At 37.5% G+C, this 22,531-nt stretch overlaps 1 protein-coding gene across 6 annotated transcripts in view; it reads right to left on the minus strand.

Moving 5' to 3' along the window:
• Window positions 1-22,531, minus strand: part of LOC114047054 (N-acetyllactosaminide alpha-1,3-galactosyltransferase-like) — a 124,490-nt gene that overhangs the window by 53,435 nt on the left and 48,524 nt on the right. For all 6 annotated transcript variants that reach the window (XM_027867738.1, XM_027867737.1, XM_027867739.1 and 3 more), the window contains one exon: window positions 610-698. In XM_027867738.1, the coding sequence (XP_027723539.1) occupies window positions 610-698 (89 nt within the window). The remainder of the gene's footprint in view (window positions 1-609; window positions 699-22,531) is intronic.

Here is a 22,531-nt window from a genome sequence, read left to right on the forward strand (position 1 = left end):
TAGTAGTAGTAGTAGTAGTAGTAGTAGTAGTAGTAGTAGTAGTAGTAATAGAATATAAGGTTTTTGGGGGGGAGGGCAGAGACTATTTTTTGGTTATTTTGTTTTTTTTATTCCTAGCACAGACATTACCTTCCATATAGTAGGCACTGAATAAATGCTTGTTGGATTGTACTAAATGAGACCTTGGGCAAATGACCTAACCCATCTGGGTTTCAGTTTCTTTATCTGTAAAATAAGGGGGATAGATTAGAGTAACTCTAAGCTCCCTTTCCAGTATGAAATCTTATGATCTAAAGATCACGAGATTGCTATCATTTTCCAGATGACAGAAGGGATGCTCAGAGAGGATAAGTGACTTGTCCAAGGTCACCAAGCTATTAAGTGATAGAATCGGGACTGGACCTTATCTTCTAACTATGCCCCACCGTGTCTGAAATAGAAAAGGCACCAAGCTCAATCCAAGTGCAGAGACAAAGGTGGGACTGGAGAAGGGGAAAAACAGAATTTCTTATTGATTACATGTTGCTGCCAATTCTCATTTTCTTTTTCAGTAGAGAAACCATAGAAGGGCAAAAGCAACAGTTGCATTCACTGATGATTCAGAGTTACCTGTTATTATATCCCCAGAGCACCACCAGTGCAGTTAATAAAATCAGCAGAAACAGAATGATTTTTCCTTTGGAGATCATTATTCTCTCCTAGGAGGGAAGGAAAAAAGAAGAGATTACAGATCATTCAATGGCCCAGACTAAAACCTGGTATGTCTATCTCTCTGCACAAATAAAGTATTAATGCATTAACCTACAATTCAAAGATTGCCTGATAATTCAGAGTTCAAAGGTGTACATCATGGGGGGGAAAAGCAAAGATTGAAGTATCTAGCATATAGCCTTTCTGATAGTAGACACTGAGTAAAGATTTGTTGAATTGAATTAGGTTGGTGGATAACCCACCTGGAATCAGGAAAGCTTGAGTTCAAATCCAGTCTTGGACATACTAGCTGTGTGACCCCAGGCTAGTCCCTTAACCTCTGCCTGCCTCAGCTTCCTCATCGGTAAAATGAGGATAATAACAGCATGTACCTCTCAGGGTTGTTGTGAGGATAAAATGAGGTAATATTGGTTAAGTGCTTTGCAAAATGTTAAAGTACTATGTAAATGCTTACAATTATTATTAGTTATACACTATTCAGAAGAGAGAAGAGCCATCAATGAGAAAATTACAATGGTTCAAAAGGAAGTTCACAGAATTTCAGAGTACTAGGGGTCCTCAGGGACCATCTAATCCAGACTAGATCTGCACAAGTAGCTCTTCTCCAACATATTTATGATGTAGACTTCCCAAAGTGGGATGATCGGTGTCTTGGGTGTCTTGGAGGCAGCACGTACCCTTTCCTGATGCCCTTTTTAATACATCCTTATTCCCTGTGATTTAGTAAGCATGTTGCATCAATATTAAATTCACTTAAATATTCCACCCCCCCTTGTTATTCTCTCCCCCTACACTCCTTCATTGTTCTTAATTCTGCCTCCAGGGGCCAAGCAGAACAACATAAATCTCACTTCCACGAAGGTCCTTTAAGTATCAAGGAGAGCCATTCAAGCTCCATTCTCCCCCCCTCAAGTCTTCCTTCATCAGGCTAAATTTCTTTAGTTTCTTCAAGAGATGAACCTCTGGCCTGGCCTCTAGGCCTTTCTCCATGCTGGTCTCCTTTCTTTAGATGATTCCCAAATTTTCCGCGTCCTTCCTAAAATCTGATGCCTGGAGCTGAATACTGTACACTAGCAAATAGTTCCTCTGGGCTTGGTAACGTGAATGGACTGAAGACAGCCATGCATTCTCACCATCTGCTCTCTCCCTTTGGGCTTCAATTCTCTGTAAAACATTTTTATCGGTCCAAAGATCATCATCTTTGGCAGGAGGGAAAAACCCAATGGAAATACAATCATTATTCTCCCATCAGCTCAGCCATCCTGAGCAGTGGTTCTATTCCATCTTTGATCTTAAATTTATACTGTGAGCTCCTCGATTAAACTGTGAGCTCCTTGAGAGCACCGTTTTTTGACTTTCTTTGTATCCCCAGCACTTAGCACAGTACCTGGCACATAGAAGGCATGTTATAAATATTTCTTGACTCACTGTTGCCCCAGCCAAGCTATAAAAAAGCCTTTTTGTTTGTTGTCATTCACATTCTTCCCCAGTCTCAGGTCATTCTGAGCTTTAGGATACCTAATGCTATTTTTACAGAGCTAGACTATTTTTCTGTATGTGTCCATAATCATCACTTGTCCTTGCTCCCATCTTTTACAAGTTGTAAAATCTAAGATGACTCTACCTCTGTGTGTCCATATCAATCTGTTTAGGCAACTTCCCTTTTTCATTCTTATCAGAACCATTTCTACTTATGTCTTTAGAATTTCATTCTTGACATCTTTCCAACTTCTCCTGTAAAACTTGAGATCACGGGGTCCTGTCTATTTTTTCCATGAAGATTCCTTTAAATCTACTCTCCTATCACCTATGTTATCAGTTAGATTATCTACAGCTTTCCTCTCCTTCTCTACCTGAATTATGGATGGAATATTGACTTCTCTCTATGATTCCCTCCTTTTCTACTTCAGCAGCTAGCTCCTCTTTGTGGAAACAAAGTAAGGTCCACCACAGCACCTCTTCATAGTTTTGTCCACCATCAGAAGAATAAAGTTCTTAAGGCAAGGTAAGAACATACCAGCTGTTCTGCTTTTGATCAAGAAAGAGAATGTGCCAGCAGATTTCTAGACACTTGGCATCCCACATCACTACTAAGTCATGCTTTAATACCAAGTTTGCCATCCATTTGGGTGGCATAGTGTACAGAGTGCTAGATTTGGAGTCAAGAAGACATATGTTCAAATCTTGCTGCAGACACTTAATAGCTATGCAACCCTGGCCAAATCACTGTAACATTTACTTTCAGTTTCCTCATCTGTAAAATGGAGATAAGAATAGGCACTGAGATGATGGACTTTGATAGACTTGGCTCTTCTCAGCAATGCAAGTATCTAAGACATCTCCAAAAGTCTCATGATGGAAAATGCTATCCACATCCAGAGAAAGAACTATGGAGTTTGAATGCAGATCAAAGCATACTATTTGCTCTTTTTTTCTTCTGTTTTGTTTTGTTTCTTCTTTCTTGTGGTTCCTTCTATTGGTTCTAATTCTTCTTTACAACATGACTAATGTGAAAATGTTTATTAGGAATGTACATGTAGAGCTTATATCAGATTTCATGCTGTCTTGAGGAGGGAGGTCCGGGGGGGTGGGGGGAGGGAGAATTTAAAACTCAAAAGCTTTTGGAAGTGATTGTTGAAAACTAAAAATAAATGAATTAATTAAAAAAAATAGGCACCGACCTCACAGAATTGTGAGAATCAAATGAGATAATATTTAGAGCAATTTGCAAACCTTAAAGCGCTATCTAAAGGCTATTTTAATTGTTATTTCCAATACTAATTGTTTCATTTCTTCTTCTATCAAAAGTGGTCTGTAGCACACTGAATATCAACTTCTTTGTCTCCTTCCATTGATACTCCTTTTAATATTCTCTACCATGCTTCTCCCATCTGGGTTTAATAGATCCCTGTTATGGGAGTCCACTTCAGAATGTACTATACAACAGAGGCGTCAAAGACATGGCCCAGCCCACACTCCAAACCAGATTAAATTAATTGGGAAATATCTAACAAAAATAAATAAAAAGAAAAAGAAACATAATGTTAACATGTGGTTACCTAAATCAATTTAATACTACAGGTTTCTATATTGATAATTTAGTGGCCCAGGTTTCTATTTGAGTTTGACACTGCTACTGTATAATATTAAGATATTTTTATTTTGTTTTTTCTCAATCACATTTAAAAATAATTTTAACATCACAATTTGAGTTCCAAAATTCCCTCCTTTTTCCTTGAGAAGACAAGTACCTTGATATAGATATATATGCACAATCATGTAAAACATATGTCCATATTAGCCATATTGCAAAAAAGAACACAGACAGAAAAAAAAAAAAGAAAAAGAAAAAAAACAGAAAAAAGAAACAAAAAAATTTAGACTTCAATTTGCATTCAGACTCCATCAGCTCTTTTTCTGGAGGTACATAGCATTTTTCATCATAAGTCCTTCAGAAATGGCTTGGATCATTGTATTGCTGAGGATAGCTAAGTCACGCACAGTTGGTCACCACATAATATTGCTATTACTGTGTACAATGATCTCCTGGATCTGCTCACTTCACTTTGCACCAATTCATATAGGTCTTCCCAAGTTTTCTGAAGCCATCTTGCTCTTCATTTCTTATAGCACAACAGTATTCTATCACAATCATATGCCACAACTTGTTCAGTCATTTCACAGTTGATGGGCATCCTTTTAATTTCCAATTTATTGCCATTACAAAAAGAGTTGCTATAAATATTTTTGTACATATAGGACATTTTGGTTTTTCTTTGATCACTTTGGGATACAGACCTAGTAGTGGTATTGCTCAGTCAAAGGGTAGGGGCAGCTTTATAGACCTTTGGGCATAGCTCCAAATTGTTCTCCAGAATACTTGAATCAGTTCACAACTCCACAAAGAATGCATCAGTGTCCCAATTTTCCAACATTTATTTCCTTCTCATCTTGGCAGCATTGGTTTGGTTTGTACAGAAACTCTTTAATTTATTAAAATTATCCATTTTGTATGCTGTAGTGTTCTCCACACCTTGTTTGGTCATAAATTCTTTCCTTATTTATAGATCCAACAGGTAAAGTATTTCATGCTCCCCTAATCTGTTTATATCACCTTTTATTTTTAAATCATGTGCCCATTTTGAGGTTATCTTGGTATATGGTGTGAGGTATTGGTCTATAACTAGTTTCTGCCAAACTGCTTTCCAGTTTTCCCAGAAATTTTTGTGAAATAGTGAATTTTTATCCCTAAAACTTGAATCTTTGCATTTATCAAACACTACATTACTATGGTCACTTCTTACTGTGTATTGTGTTCCTAATCTATTCCACTGATTCACCACTTCTTCTTCTTTTTTTTTTTTGGCAATGATTACTGCTTTGTAATAAAGTTTGAAACTGGTACTGCTAGACCACCTTCCTTCACATTTTTTATTGATTTCCTCGATATTCTTGACCTTTTGTTCTTCAGATGAATTTTGTTGCTATTTTTTCTAGCTCTATAGAATAATTCTTTGGTAGTTTCATTGGTATGGCACCAAATAGGTAGATTAATTTAGACAGAATTGCCATTTTTATTGTATTGGTTCAGCCTATTCATGAAAAATTATTATTTCTACAATTGTTTAGATTTGACTTTATTTGTGTGAACAGTGTTTTGTAATTGTGTTCAAAAAGTTTCTGGGTTTGTTTCAGCAGGTAAACTCCCAAGTATTTTATATTGTCTACAGCTCTAAATATCTTTATCTCTTCCTGCTGGACTTGGTAACACAAAGGATATATACACATATTTATTTATTTATTTATTTGTGTGGGTTTATTCTATATCCTGCAACTTTGCTGAAGTTCATTATTTCAACGAATGTTTTAGTTGATTCTCTAGGATTCTTTAAGTATATTATCATATCATCTACAAAGAGTGATAGTTTTGTTTCCTCACTGCCTATTCTAATTTCTTCAATTTCTTTTTCTTCTCTTACTGATACAGCTAGCATTTCTAGTACAATATTGAATAAAAGTGGTGGTATTGAATATCCTTGCTTCACTCCTGATATTATTGGGAAAGTTTCTAGCTTATTCCTATTACAAATAATGCTTGATGATGGTTTTAGATTGATACTATCATTTTAAGGAGAACTCCATCCCTATGCTTTCAAATGTTTTTTTTTTTTAAATAGGAATGAATGTTGTATTTTATCAAAAGCTTTTTCTGCATCTATTGAAATAATCATATGATTTCTGTTGGTTTTGTTATTGATACAGTCAGTTATGCTGAGTTTTGTTTTCTTAATATGGAACTAACCCTGCATTCCTGGTATAAATCCCACCTGGTCATAGTGTATGACCTTTGTGACATACTGCTCTAATCTCCATGCTAGTATTTTATTTAAAAATTTTCCATCAATAGTCATTAAAGAAATTGGTCTTTAGTTTTCTTTGTCTGTTTTTGTTCTTCCTGGTTTAGGTATCAGCACCATATTTGTGATCTAAAAGGAATTTGGTAGGAATTCTTCTTTGCTTATTTTCCGAAATAGTTTATGAAATATTGGAATTGATTGTTCTTTAAATATTTGGTTGAATTCACTTGTGAATCCATTTAATCCTGGGGATTTTTTCTTAGGCAGCTCATTGATAGCTTGTTCAATTTCTTTTTCTAAGATTGGGTTATTTAACTATTCTATTTCCTTTTCTGTTAATCTGAGCAATTTATATTTTTGTAAACATTCACCCATTTGACTTAGGTTGTTCAATTTATTGGCATATAATTGGGCAAAATAGCTCCTAATAATTGTTTTAATTTCCTCTTCATTGGTGGTGAATTTACCCTTTTCATTTTTGATACTGGTAATTTGCTGTTCTTTCTTTTTTAAAACCAAATTAACCAATAGTTTATTTTATTGCTTTTTTTTCATAACCAGCTCCCAGTTTTATTTATTAGTTAAAAAATTTAATCTCCTTTAATTTTCAGGATTTCCAATTTGGTGTTTATTTGGGGGTTTTTAATTTGTTCTTTTTCTATTTTTTTTAGTTGCATGCTCAATTCATTGATTTGTTCTTTCTCCATTTTACTGATGTAAATGTTTAGAGATATAGATTCCTGCCCTGCCCTCCCCCACATTCTGATTTCACTGCATCCCATAAATTATGGTATGTTGTCTCACTGTTATCATTCTCCCTAAGGAAATTATTGTTTCTATGATTTGTTTTTGACTCACTCATTCTTTAGGATTAGATTATTTAATTTCCAATTAATTTTAATCTATGTTGCTCTGTCCCTTTATTGAATTTAATTTTATCATGGTCAATTTTTGTGGAAGTGCCTTGTATAGCCAAGTAAAAGGTATGCTCCTTTCTATTCCCATTCAATTTTCTCCAGAGATCTATCATATCTAACTTTTCTAAAATTCTATTCATCTCCTTAACTTCTTTCTTTCTTTTTTTTAATTTATATCATTCTGAGGGGAGAGTTGAGGTCCTCCACTAGTATAATTTTTACTGTCTGTTTCCTCTCATAACTCATTTAACTTTTCCTTTAAAATTTTGATTCTACACAATTTGATATATGTGTAGTATTTATATTACTTCATTTTTCTATGGTATCTTTTAGCAAAGTGTAATTTCCCTGCTCATCTCTTTTAATTAGATCTATTTTTGCTTTTGCTTTGTCTGAGATTATGATTGCTACCCCTGCTTTGTTTTTACTTCAGCTGAAGCATAACAAATTTCGCTGCAGCCTCTTATTTTTACTCTGTGTGCATCTCTGTTTCAAGTGTGTTTCTTGTAAACAACATATTGTCAGATCTCATTTCTTTTTTAAATAAGGTTTATCCTTTAGAGTCCTATCCCAGCCATGAACTCTGTCTCACCAAGCCTTAATGAAATCTGCCTCCTTGCATTGGGAGCTCTAGTTCATCCTGCCTATTGCTCATATGTTGTGTTTTTGAGGATAGGGATCTGAGGTCATGGGCTGAATTGTTGGCTCTCTTCTTGTTAATTACTGGCCCTCTCTACAATATTCTTTTTTCTGTATTATACCCACTATCTTCTACGGTATGTGTATCTAGCTTGGAAAGTATCCTGGAGTTTCTCCCTTCCTCTCTCTTTTCTATTTGAAAAACTCTTGATACTATGAATAAGACTTTAGATGAATATTTTACCTGCCCTTATGGAGTGCATTTCATCCCTGATTACGAATCTATTGTGCCTATATTTTCATTAACTGTCTGAATCCAGTTTACTCCAAAGGAGAAATAATATCCAGGGAGAGGGAGTAAAATAAGGCTTCATGATGGAAATAGCATTTGAGCTGGCCTTGAATCACACAATTTTATTTATTTATTTATTTTAGGCAATTGGGGTTAAGTGATTTGCCCAGGGTCACACAGCTAGTAAGTGTCAAGTGTTTGGTCTGAGGCCTAATTTGAACTCTGGTCCTCCTGACTTCAGGGCCAGTGCTCTACCCACTGGGCCACCTAGCTGCCCTGAATCACACAATTTTAGAGTTAGAAGGAACGTCTAAAATTAACTAGTCGAACCTATGCCAACCATCTGTAATTTCTACAAGTTTTAATTCAGCTTCTGCTTGAAAATCTTCAAAAATGAAGTCCCATTATCTCAGGGAACCTATTTACTTTGGCACAATTTTAATCATTACAAACCTTTTTTTACATGAAAATCAAGGCTTTTGCTTTTAACTTCCTTCCCATTCATTCCCATTCTTCTACCCTCTAGAGCCGAACACAGCTAGTTGGATCCCTTTTTCACATAATAGCCCCTAAGTCTAATTTCCAGGCTGAATGTCATCACTTCCCTTAAGAGGTCCTATGTTATAGTCTTTAGTACCCTCATCATATGGCAGTTTGAGAATGGAGGAGAGAAGAGAAAAGAATAAGCATTTACAGAGTCCCTAATATGTGCCAGGTATTGCGCTAAGCACTTTTTACAAATATTATCTCTTTTGATCTTTGTAATAACCCTGTGAAGTAGTGCTGTTATTATCCCCAATTTACAGTGAAAGAAACTGAGACAAACTGAGGTTAAGTGACTTGCCCAGAGTCACATAGCCATTAAATGTCTAAGGCTGCATTATAAACCCAGGTCTTCATGACGCCAGGCTCAAAGCGCTAACCACTGCACCACCTAGGTGTTTGTCGATTTCTTTCCTAAAATGATCTGACCAGGGCAGAATAGAAGACAGCAAAACCACCATCTGTTGCCCTAGGATTTTTTGACTGTCATACTGGGAAGGGGAAGCAGACAAAGGAAAGCCATTCTACACAGAAGAATCAATTAAGAATGACACAGGGAGAGGAAAGCATAAGATATGCCGGGGAGAGGCAAGATGACTAGGTTAGAAAATTAACAGTGTACATGTAAGAGAGTCACAGGAAATTAACCTAAAAGTCAAAATGAGGCTAGTTCTTAAAGGTCTCAAATTCCTACTAGTTGTGTATTTGGGAAGAGTGGGATTACAGGATCACAGATTTAGAGCTGGGAGGCATCTCAGAAATCACCTAAACCAATTAAGGTTAAATGACTTGCCCAAGGTCATGCAGGTAGGAAGGAAAAGGCCAGAATTTAAACCAAGATTCTACAATCCTAAATCCTGTGTTCTTTCTACCATGCTATAGACTGTCTGTGGGGAAGAGAAAGAAATAACTGTTAAATTTTTTAAAAATGCAAAAGGTCTCCAGCCAGCCCCTCTGAATAGGAAATGCTATGATGGCACAGAAATAGGGAGGCAAGAAGTGAGCTGATTTGAAAGAGTCAGACTTGGAGATGACTAGGGGACATCCAAATGGTAATGCTTGGGAGCCAGAGGTGCTAGACAACTGATATACAGTAAGTACAAGTCCATTGAGAACACCTGCTAATATACTGACATATTCAACTCGTTTATTAAGCTCTTATAATTTTACTATATGGGGCAGGTAGGTAGCTATTGGATAGAGTGCCAGAAATGAAATCAGTAAGACTCAGCTTCCAAAATTCAAATCTGGCTTCACTTAAGAGCTGTGTGACCTTAGGCAAGTCACTTAACCTTGTTTGCCTTAGTTTCTTCATCTGTAAAATGAGTTGGAGAAGGAAATAGCAAACCACTCCAGTATCTCTGCCAAGAAAATCCCCAATGGGGTTACAAAGAATTGGACACGATTGAACAAATTTTACTATATTAGTATAATATTTGTGATGTTAACATTGATCACAGATTGTATATAATAAAATATTAAAGAGTTGGAAAGGATTTTAGAGACTGCTAGTTCAATGTCTGCCATGTCTGGGTCAACTTCCCAGTGCCTAACAGATGCTGATAACGAGGTCAAAGGTATGAGACTGAGGCCTGTAGGAAATAGAATTACAAGGAGGATAACTGAATGTGGATCTCTATTCAAAGGCAGCTCTGCCAGGCATGGTGGCCCACACCTGTTAACTCCTGCTTCTGAATGGGGCTTGGGCTGGTGGATTGCTTAAGTTCCGGAGTTTTGAACAACAGTGGGACTAAAGCACTAAATCCACCACAAAATGGCAGTTGCACTGAGTGTGAGGTGCCACCAGGTGACTTACGGTGGGGTGAACCAGCCTAAGTCAGAAAAATGGAACAAGTAAACTTCTATGCCAATCAGTACTGGGATTGGTCCATGAGTGGGAGCTACTGTACTTCCACCCTGGGTGAGATAGGGAGACTTAGTCTCCTCCTACCCCCACCAAAGAAAAAGATGGCTCTGCCCCACAGGATTGAAGGTGGAAAAAAGCATGGATGACTCAGTGCAATTTACCACTTCTACTAAAAAGAAAATTAAAGCACTAAGTTCTACTGATAATGCATCAACATTATGGGAACTTTGGGAGGATAAAATGATGTGGAAATGAGAATTCTTACATTTTTCATTCTTAAGTGCTCTTTGGACTGATGACACACTGAAATGTTTACTGTAATCCATGCCATACATGGCTGATATTAATGGAGCGTACAAACATAAGTATGTGACAAAAAGAATAAATACATCAGATATGGTCTTTATATAGCATTGTAGGGCCCTACCCTGCCTTTATTGGGGAGTTGGGGGTATGGAAAGAGGAGTTGTTTTCCCATCAGAGCCAAAGTTTCACATAAGTGATTTTGTTCTTTTGAGTGATTTGCTCTTTTTTTCCTTCTGTAATGAGGGGTGCAATAGCTGAAAGAACTCTGGACTTTGGAAATTCTGGGTTCAAATTCCAATTCAGTCACCTCCTAGCTATAGGAATTTTAGGCAACATCTTTAGCTTCTCCCCTGTGAAATGGAGATGACAAAGCAATGCATCATAGGACGATAGTGGGGGATAAATGAGACAATGGCTACAAAGCACTCTATAAACTGGAAAGCATTATACCAATGAGAGGTGGTATCACGATGCTCCCTATGGGCTGTACCCTTCAACAAACTCTGGTGGTTTTCTATCACCTCCCAAATCAAATAGAAAATCTTGTTTGGCATTCAAAGCCTTTCACAACTTGGTCCCTTCCTACTCTCCAGTTTTTACACCTTACTCACCCCCATATATTCTGCTATCCAGTGACACTGGTCTCTTTACTGTTGTTTGAAAAACACACTACAGAGGCAGCTAGGTGGCGCAGTGGATAGAGCACTGACCCTGGAGTGAGGAGGACCTGAGTTCAAATCCAACCTCAGACCAAATACTTGACATTTACTAGCTGTGTGACCCTGGGCAAGTCACTTAACCCTAACTGCCTAAAACAAAAAAGAAAAATATACTCCATCTGGGCATTTCCACTGACTGGCCCCCACTCCTGCAAGTTCCAGCTACAATCCCATCTTCTACAACCCCCCCTACAAGATTCTCCTTAATGCACGTGGTCGTTTCCTTGTTGTCTCTCCCCCTCCTCGCTCTCCTCAGACAGTGAGCTCCTTGGGAGCAGGGACTGTCTTTTGCCTTTTTTTTTTTTTTTTTTTTTGGTATCCCTAATGCTAAGAACTGATACATAGTTGTCCAAATAAATGCTTGTTGACTATCACCTCTGAATATGGTAGATAGGGTGCTAGACTTAACCCCTACACACTTGATTAGTGATATCTAGCGTCTCCCTCAGTATCTTGGAGAAAGCCTAGACTCCTTGTTACCTTTATCTGGGACCAACTTAATAATGACTTTTACTATCTATTCAAATGCAGCTCCTGCAGCGCAAGGTCTTGGTACTTCATTAGGTGAGAAAGCAGATTTGAGATTTGCTCATGACTTCTTTAAGGCTACTTTGGGAACTGCACAAAAGAACTATCAAAAGAGGTGAACTTACCAAAAAATACATTTTATTCATCTTTTGGTGCTTTCAAAGTTTAAAATATCAAATCCTACTGCTAAGGAGGAAAAAAAAACCTCTCTCTCATAAAGTCACAAGACACAGAATGATCTGTTCTGGAATGGGTGAATGCAAAGGAAACTAATAAATACAAGGCAATGTAAAGTAAAAATGCAGAACAGTGAGGGGAAAAAAAATCAGAAAGACTGTGGTTCAAATCTTACCTCAGACATTTCTAGCTGTGTAACCCTGGGAAAATCTTTTAACCTCTCTCAGTCTCAACTTTCTAATCTATAAATTGAAGGAGTTGATCAATGTCATCTCAAAGATGCCTTTTATCTCTGAAAATGTGATCCTATAATGCAGCACTGCTGGAGTCTGAAAAATGTGGCATTTACAACCAATCAATAAAAATTCATGATCATTTATTAAATACCTATTATATTCCAGGCACTGTGCTAAGCAGTTTCCACCAAAATCTTGGTAACCTCATTGTCTTCTACTGCAAATCTGGTTTTCATCTAGCTTTCTTTCTCCAGTCTCTGGACCTTTGCTCAGACTCTTCCCTCTGCCTGGAATGAACTTTCATCCTAACTTCATCTATTGGAGGCTCTCTCTTCCATCAAGTTCTAACCCTTATGCCACCTCCTCCATGAAGCTAACAATGCCTGGTGAAAGTCATCTCTTCTTCCTATTTGCCTCCACCTCTCCTTTGCACTTAACCTTATCGTCGTTTATTTTTTTTTTTATCAGAACTGTTTTTTTCTTCAGTGTAGAGTATAGCTAGTGAATTACTCCCTCTACTAAAGCAGACTGGCGCCTTCTCTGCAGCTTATGGCTGAGTATGAGCAAAAGTCTCCCTGCCTTGGCAGCCAGCCCTCTACTGATTACACCAAAATGCCTCTCTCTCCCTTTATCAGTTATTTGACATTTGGCCACTAGATTGACCCAGGATTTTACACATAGTAGTAAATTCTAAGGGGCTGAATTGAAACTGCATCTGTAAAAAGTTGCATGAGAACACTTATTCTTAGAAATGAGCAGTAGGAAAAAGAAAACTGAACCAGGGCCCCACACACTGGAGACACTTGAAATTTTCATCAAAGAGAGACAGAATCAGATTGATGTGATACTTCTCAGCCAAACTGAACATTTGTTTAAAAATTGTTTTGAAAAGCTGATGTTTGAAAGGCAACATTTAAAACAAGCTTTTTCTGACTGTCATGACAAAATGCTTGCCTGTACCAGTTTCTGCCGAACCTAAAGGCTGTTTTTGTTTAAGGGTTAAAACTGAGACTACTTCCTGAAAGATTCAATCTTGTTTCCCATAGCAAAGCATTTCAGAATGGTGTTGGTTGAATCTGTGAGGTCTCCACTTCTATATTCCAAGCCTCAGAGACAACATATATCACTAGCTCTTCAGAGACTTCCTGGCAGAGAACATATGTTGAGAAATGCATTCCCATTTTTTCCTGGAAGACAATTAGGTCCTTGGCAGCCAAGTTGGAGTGGAGACCTTTCACAAGATTGCCTCAATTCTGACAGCTGATGGCCTGCTGATCATCTTGTCTAGCTGGCAGGAAAACACTTGGAAATGTGCAATTCTGCTCAAGCCAAAGGATCATGAGATTTAGACCACGAAGGAACTTTAGAAGGCTTGTAGTCCGATTTTACAAATGATAAACCCATGGAGTGTAAGAAAATCGTCTAATATCACAAAGGTGGTAAGTAGCTGGGCTGAGGTGTGAACCTGGGTCCTTTAACTCTGAATCTAATGCTCTTTCAACTAAACCTGGCTGTTTCCCAGTTCCCCAAAGGATCCCCCTCTCCTTTCTCTTTTCCTGAAACATTTCCCCCCAACATTTGTTACAATCTTATTCATCCTTGAAGACTCTGAGCCTAACTCCTCTATGAAGCTTTTGCCAACTCTCCAAAGATAGCACTTGTTCCTATGAAAATCTCTCATAGCATTTTATCTGCATCTTTTTTATGCGCTTCTAAGTGTTGTTATTGAAATAGTATCTCTGTAGCATTTTAAACTTTGCAAAGTGCTTTCCAAATAATTTACAAATATCATTTAATTTTATCCTCACAAAAACCCTGGGGAAGTCGGTGATATTATCTTCATTTTATAAACGAAGAGAGCAAGGCAGACAGAAGTTAAGTGACTTGCCCAGGATCTGAGGCTGGATTTGAACTCAGATCTTCCTGTCTCCATGTCTAGCTCTTGACCAATTTGCCACCTACCTGCCTCTATTTTGTTATAAACTGGGTATATATATATTTATTCTATTATAACCATAAGATTAATAATAACAAATGGCATTGAGATAGCATGAAAAGTATGCAAAGTACTTCACGGGAGCCTCACTATAACCTCATAAGGCATTATTATCCTGATGCCATAGATGAGAAAAGCAAGACTCAGAGAGATTAAGTGATTTAGACTTTGACCGAAGTCTTCCTGACTCCAAATCCAACACTCTATCCACCATAGCACTCCCCTTTCTACTCTGGCTCTCCTAGGGCCTAACAGAACCTTCCATATGGAATAAGTGCTTTAAAAATACCTATTAAGTTGAAAATGATAGTGACCTGCTAGAGTTCACAGCTACGTCAAATGAAGGAAAGCTAAGACACTCACATAAGCCCTAGTTCACTCACAGATGACTACAAAAACAGTACCACAAAAGCAGAAACAATACAAGCAGCTCTATTCTTTTTTGCTGGTGAATGGCTAAGGACACCAGCAATGGATTAGAACTACACCAAAGAATTCAAAACTCTTGGTTTCAATCCCCTTAGCCTATTCTCTAAACAGAACTAACTGGTGACTTCTATGAATTGGAAATCTACTCAAGGTAATCACGTAATGGGGTGTTAGAAAGAGCTAGGTGGCAGGAGACCTGGGTTCTAGTTTCAGCTCTACCACTCACTAGCCTTGCTCAACATAACCACATAAACTAACTTCTTCTTCCCCAGGCCCTAGAGGAGTAGACAGAGTTAGTTTCTTTGTGGGCCCAACCAAAAACAACAAGAAACATCATTTCATGGGACTCTTTGTCATCTTGTGTTACAGTGTTCATGAGCTAAGCACTGAGGATACAGCAAAAAGAGAAAAACAGTTCCTGCCCCAAAGTAGCTTACATTCTAACAACAGTTTACATGCCAACAATAGTGCAAGGATAAAAAGGCAGAGAAATTCTTTAAAGAACTTAACTCTCTCTCTTTCTTTCTATATATACATATATATATGTATATATATATATATACTCACACACATCCATATATACATATACATACACATATACACACATATATACATACACACATGTACAAATACATACATGTTGTGATACTTAGGGACTTCAATGCTCAGGCACAGAGAATGAATAGAATGCTGGAAAATATGGCTCAGTTTTGAGAAACAAAAGAAGCCAAAGACCTGTAGATTACTCAGCAGGCTCACATCTATACATCATGAATAATTTCTTCCAGAAGAATCAAAAAGAATTAGACATGACATCAAATTAGAAAAAGATAAAAAAGACATTACAGTGTCACCATCTTAAACTGATGTAGTCAAATGAATCGTCAACGCCCCCAAGAAAGGAAGTAGACAATTTCCGTGTCAAGATGGTGGAGTGAGGCAGGAACACCCTGGTGCCCCCCCAAATTCCCTTCTAAGCTAATTGAAAGTCTCCTCAACACTGATTTAGGAGTAGAGAAGTAGCTTAGGAGTTCAGCAGGAAAGGTCTGTCTCACTGGGATAGGAGGGAAGCTAGGTTCTAGAGCAGCAGCAGCAGGGGGTCTGCAACTAGGCTCTGAGCCCCAGGGGAAATGCATTAGTGAGGCCCTGCCCTTCGGCAAGTCAACAGCTCTGGAGACACGCCTATGCAGCACAGCAAGGCCCCACCACAGCAGCCCTACCCCCAGCAAAGGTCAGCAATGAGGCCTCACCCTCATTATGGGCCAGCAGTGAGACCACATCTCTGGGGCCAAGTAATAGCGAGATCCCTCCCCCAAGGCCTGGCAATAGAAAGGCCCTGCATCCATAACAACCTAGCAGCAAGGGTGCAGCTGAGGCAGGCCAGCAGCAAAACCCTATACCCAAGGGAGGCCAACAGGGAGCTTCTCTTCCAGTGCAAGCTAGCAGCTAGACTCTGAGGCCCAGTGAAAGCCAGCATCAAGGCCCTAAGCCCTAGCACAAGAAGCTTGGGACAGTACTGAACAGAGTAGAGATTAGGACAAGTGTCAAAATAGCTACATGTGATGCCTCAAAGAAGAATGTAATTTGGTCGGAGGCCCAAAAAGAACTCCTAGAAGAACTTAAAAAAGATTTTTAAAAGCAAATTAGAGAAGTAGAGGAAAAATTGGGAAAAGAAATGAGAGTAATTCAAGAGAATTATGAAAAGAGTCAATAGCTTAGTTAAAAAAACACAGAAAATGGAAAGAGATATGCAAAAATTCACTGAAGAAAATCGCTTCTTAAAAAATAGAATTGGCCAAATGGAAAAGGGAGTATAAAAGCTCACTGAAAAAAATAATTCCTTAAAAATAAAAACAAGGCAAGTAGAAGCTAATGATTCCATGATACATCAAGATATAATAAAATAAAATGAAAAGAATCAAAAAAGAAGAAAATGTGAAATTTCTCATTGGAAAAACAACTGAACTGGAAAATGGATCCAGATGAGATAATTTAAGAATTATTGGACTACCTGAAAGCCATGATAAAAAAAAAAAAACCTGGACATCTTTCAAGATATTATGAAGGAAAACTGCCCTGATATCCCAGTACCAGAGGGCAAAATAGAAATTGAAAGAATCTACCAATCACCACCTAGAAGAAAGGGAAAGGGAGAGGTAGAATGGGATAAATTATCTCACATAAAAGAGGCAAGAAAAAGCTTTTACAGTGGAGGGGAAGTGGGGGGGGGAATGAGTGAACCTTACTCTCATCAGAATTGGCTCAAAGAGGGAATAACATAAACACTCAATTGGGTAGAGAAATCTATCTTACCCTATAGGAAAGTAGGAGGGGAAGGGGATAAGAAAAAGGTAGGGGGGGGTGATAGAAGGGAGGATAGATTGGGGGAGGGGCAGTTAGAAGCAAAACACTTTATGAGGAGGGACAGGGTGAAAGGAGAGAGAGCATAGAATAAATGGAGCAGGGAGAATAGGATGGAGGGAAATACAGTTAGCAGCAGTAACTAAAATTTTTTTTGAAGCAAATTTCTCTGATAAAGGCTTCATTTCTCTAATATATAGAGAACTGAGTCAAATTTATAAAAATAAGAGCCATCCCTCAATTGATAAATGATCAAAATGTTAACAGTTTTCAGATGAAGTAATCAAAGCTATTAATAGTCATATGAAAAAATGGTCTAAATAACTATTGACTGGAGAAATGCAAATTAAAACAATTCTGAGGTACTACCTCATACCTATTACATTGGCTAATAGGACAGAAAACGTAAATGACAAATGTTGGAGAGGATGTGGGAAAAATGAGAAATTAATGCATTGTTGGCGGAGTTGTGAATTGATTCAACCATTCTTTAGAGCAGTTTGGAACTATGTCCAAAGAGCTATAAAACCATGCATACCCTTTGACCTAGTAATATCACTACTAGGTATGTATCTAAAAAGAGATAAAAAAAACAAAATGGAAAAGGACCTATATGTACAAAAATATTTACAGCAGCTCTTTTCTGGTTGCAAAGAATTGGAAATTGAGGGGATGTCCATCAATCAAGGAATGGCTGAACTATGTATAGCTATGTACTATGTGATTGTGATGGAATACTATTGTGCTATAAGAAATGATGAGTAGGATGCTCTCAGAAAAACCGGGAAATACTTACATGAGCTGATACAAAGTGAAATGTATTACGTACAAAATAATAGCAATATTATAAGATGATCAGCTGTGAATGACTTAGTTATTCTCAGCAACACAACAATTCAAGATCACTCTGAAGGACTTAGGATGAAAAATGCTATCCATCCCCAGAGAAAGAATTAATGGTGTCTGAATACAGATTGGAGCATACTTTTTTACTTTCTTTATTTTTCTTGAGGTTTTTTTTTTAGTCTATGTTTTCTTTCACAACATGACTAATACGGAAATGTTTTGCATGACTACACATGTATAACCTATATCAAATTTCTTGCCTTCTCAATGAGGGGAGGGAGGAAGGGAGAGAATTTGGAACTCAAAGTTTTAAAAATGAATGTTAAAAATTGTTTTTACATGTAATTGTAGAAAAATAAAATACTAAATAATTTTTTAAAAAATCAATTAAACAGCAGACCTTCTCTCTGGGACTAAATATGCAGATTGAGATCCAGTCCTTTCATAGCACATGATGAGTCAAGCAGCAAAGATGCTTTTAAAAATAGTCTTAAAGGCTCTGCAGCAGGGTAGGAGGACATAGTCAATAAAGGAAATTGTTTGCTTGAAAAAAATACAATATATACACAAAAGTAATCACAAGAGAACATCAATAACTACTGACCAAAATTCTCATATTTATAAAATCTTTGAGAGAATAAATACTCAGTGAGTATTTTCTTCAAAAAATCCATGAGATAATAACTATAGCTGATATCCACATAATGCTTCTTATTTGCAAAGCACTTTGAACACATTATATCCTTTGGTCCTCAAAAGAACACGGTGAAGTAGGTGCTATTATGATCGTAATTTTTCAGATGAGCAAACTGAGGCACAGAGAGGTTAAGGGACTTCCCTAGAATAACACAAATAAAAGTTGGTAAATAAAAGAGGCAAGATTTGAACTTAGATCTTTCTTACTTCAAGTCCTTCACTCAATCCATCTTACTTTGCAGGTTATCAGAAGATAGTTTTTCTATAGCAGATACATCTCATTGAATGATGAAGAGAAGGCAAGACCCCACTGCCATTCACTGTTAGTTGATCATAAAAATGAACTTGAGTTTGTATAGTAAAAACAATACCTTAAAGCTTTTGCTTGACAAGGAGATTCTCACGCATAAATGAACACCATACAATATTCCTTGATAAATGCAACCCTAGAGATAAAATTCCATTCAATGACCCTCTGATTACTGACAAGCAAAGAATAAATCATGGAAATGCAATGCTTACCATAAGTGAGGTAATCGTAGAGTATGGCTTACCCAGAATCTAAATGGAAGGGAGATTATTTTCTATAGATCAAAGGTTCTTAAACTAGGGTCCTTGAACCCAGAAGGAGTCTTTGGATAGATTTCACAGTGTCCATCAACTTGGATGCGGGGGAGGAATCACATCTTTATTTCCACTAATCTTTGGTTTTCTTTGAAATAATCCTATGTATTTTATTTTGTGCATTTGAAATTATTCTGAGAAGAGCGGTCCATGACACACAAAAAAGTATGAGAACTCCTGCAAGAGGTGATAAGGTCCTGTAGAGGCTCATCCTTATGGAAGCGTCACTGCATCAAGCCCCAGAACATTTCAGAGACTCCTTTGTAAGATATCTAATTACTTAAAAGAGAGAGGTTTAACAAGAGAAAGAATTAAATGGACTGAAAATACTTATTGTCCAGACTTTGACCTGCATTTAAAGGGCAAGTAGACTCATTTACTACATCAGTGTATGTATTTGGAATAGACTCGGCAGAGTGACAGTGAATTGGACTCAGAACTGAATCAGAAGGAAAAGATGGCTTGCATTTGGGCTAATTTATAGTGTTTTAAAAGATCCCAACCCATTCACAAATGTAAAAACCCATATTTTTAACACTCATCTTGCAATGCTATGCAGTTGAAAATCTTGGAATACCACAAACTTCAAAAAAAATCAAAGTAGCAAGAGACACAATGGGCAATGAAAATACGCATGGCAAGCAAAAGTAAGCAACACCTTTCACACCATGATCTATTCTGTACAAGTGATATGAGAGAAATCATTGTGGAAATAAATAATCTGAAAAGGAGTTGGGCTGGCCATGTAATATGAACAAGGGATAGTGGATGGACAACACTGCTACCCAGGAAGTGAAGGGAGGAAGAGAGGGAGAGAGAAGAGAGGAAAGGGAGAGAGAGAGAGAGAGAGAGAGAGAAAGAGAGAGAGAGAGAGAAAATATGAATAAGCAAGAAAAAGGGGTAAAGGGAAGACTTCCAAAAGACTGGATCAAGCCAATGCTGAAGATATAGAAGAACATGAACAATAATTGTGCAGGATGAAAAAGCACAGATAGATTATAGGCTATACCAATGGAATATGTATTGTTATTAATGAAATCATGAATCCATTGAAATATGATTCAAAATGTTTAAAAGAAATTCATGGCACTGTGAAGTCTTTAAGAAGACTCTCCTAACCTTATATTGTTTATGTTTAAGTTATCGGCCAGACAAATTACTTTCATCTTGATATTTACTTTAAAGAAATTTAAAAAAAACTAAGATTCAAACTATAAAAGAATAAAAAAATCATAGATTTTTTAAACTATAGCATATTCTTTACATGAGCATTTACAATAAATTATGTATTACACATCACATATAGTGCTTTAAAGTTCATAAAAACACTTTACAAATATCACAACAACCCCGGTAGGTATATGTTATTATTAACCTCATTTTATAGATGAGGAAAGGGAGGCAGCAGAGCTTAAATGTCTTGCCTAGGGTTACACAGCTAACAGGTGTCTGAGGCCGTATTTGAACTCGGTTCTTCTTGATTCCAGGGTCAGTACTCTATCCACAACCCTTTTATCACCCTAGAGACACAACAGCTCCTTCATAAGGGTCATTCAACTAATGCACAAGATCTAAGGTTAGGTCTCATTTCCTATGGATAATATCAATAAATAAAAATGTTCTCTCAATCATCCCAACCACATTGTACCTGTTGAAGTGTTTCAAGGCTGAGCTATGGCCAAGCTTCCAGAGGCATGCTTCTCCATGCTCTCCAGGCCCTTGGCCACTAGATACAGCTTTATTCCCAGGTCTTACCAAGTTGGTGGGACTTGACGAACCAAGTTGACACTTGGCTGGTTTAATAGCGTCCCTTCTATGACATGAGTCAGTTAGGTTATTGTGTATTTTTCACTCACAGTTGGACCAGATGACTCCTGAATTCTCTCCCAACTCTCAAATTCAGTGATTCTGAGGAATCAATGGACAACTTAGGTAGATAAATCACTAAGGACACAAAAGCCTGGAAAAGGATCACAGGATCATGGTTTTAGAGCTGGAAGTGACCTCCGGGGCTATCTAGTCCAATCTCTTCATTTTACAGATAAGGAAATTAAGGTCAAACAGGTGATGTGCCTTGTCCAAGGTCACTCGGGTAGGAAATGTCCGAAGTAGAAAACAGGTCAGTCTTCTGGAGAAAGGGATAATAGTCCAGGCATCGATATGTCTCAAAGGTTCAAATAACCCCAGGTGGATCTCCAGCATCTTGAGAAGATTCCCTATGGGTTGTTTTTTTTTTTTTTTAAGAAAAACACAAACAATGATTGTGCCAAGGCAAGAGAACATGGAGAGGTTACCACATACATCAATGGAAAGAAGATTCATAACAAAGAAATCATACAGCTCTTGAAAGTATAAAAATGGGTTGAAGAGGCCACAGGGCGAGGTACATTGCATACTGTAAAATGGGGCCAAAACTTTGGGTTTCAGTCCTGGCTCCATCAATTAGTTGCCAACAATTTAACCACTCGGGCCCCTCAGTTTCCTGATTTGTCAAATAGAGAGACTCCTTCCTACCCCACCTACTTCACAGGATTGCTATGGGTAAAGGGCAGTCTATTTTCATCATAGAGAATTACAGTACTCAGATTTAAAGACAACTGAAGGCATAAGACCAAAGCAGTAGCTTAATTTATTATAATTAATAACCAGCTCATTACCACACATTTAATATATAATCACATAAAATTATATATTTAATAACCTGATTATTATCTATTTTGTATTATCATGTATTTAATAACTTCCCATTACATACTTCTTTGCAGTGATTATATTTTTAAACACACACACACACATATACATACACATATCGATTATCCTTACTACATAGGGCTGAGAGATTATGGTTATGATTCCCAGCACACAATAGAAGTGTGGTTCCAAGGATGACTGCTTCAGTGGTCTGCACTAAGATGCTGTAGAGTGGGGGGTATTCTGATGCTCTATGCTGGTAACAACATTGCTAACTCTCCCTTCTTCCAGCAAGTCCCAGATTTTTAGAGCCAGCATGGGCTTTACAAAGATCCTCTAGTTCAACCCTCTTATTTTACAGAAGAAACTGAGGCTCAAAGGTTAGATGGCTTGCTTATAGTCACATCGTAAGTGGCTGAGCTATGACTGAGCATCAGAAAACAATCAGATTTAGAGATGGAAAGAATATTAAAGACCATCTAGGTCAACTCCCACACTTTAGAAGAGAAAATGGAGATCCAAAGGGTCTTGCCAGAGGTCACAAAGTGAGATAGTACATCTGGACTTTGAACCTGGGTCTCTGGGCTCCTGAAATA

This window comes from Vombatus ursinus, unplaced genomic scaffold (assembly GCF_900497805.2).
Source record: "Vombatus ursinus unplaced genomic scaffold, bare-nosed wombat genome assembly UNPS02014786.1, whole genome shotgun sequence".
NCBI classification, from domain to species: Eukaryota; Metazoa; Chordata; class Mammalia; order Diprotodontia; family Vombatidae; genus Vombatus; species Vombatus ursinus.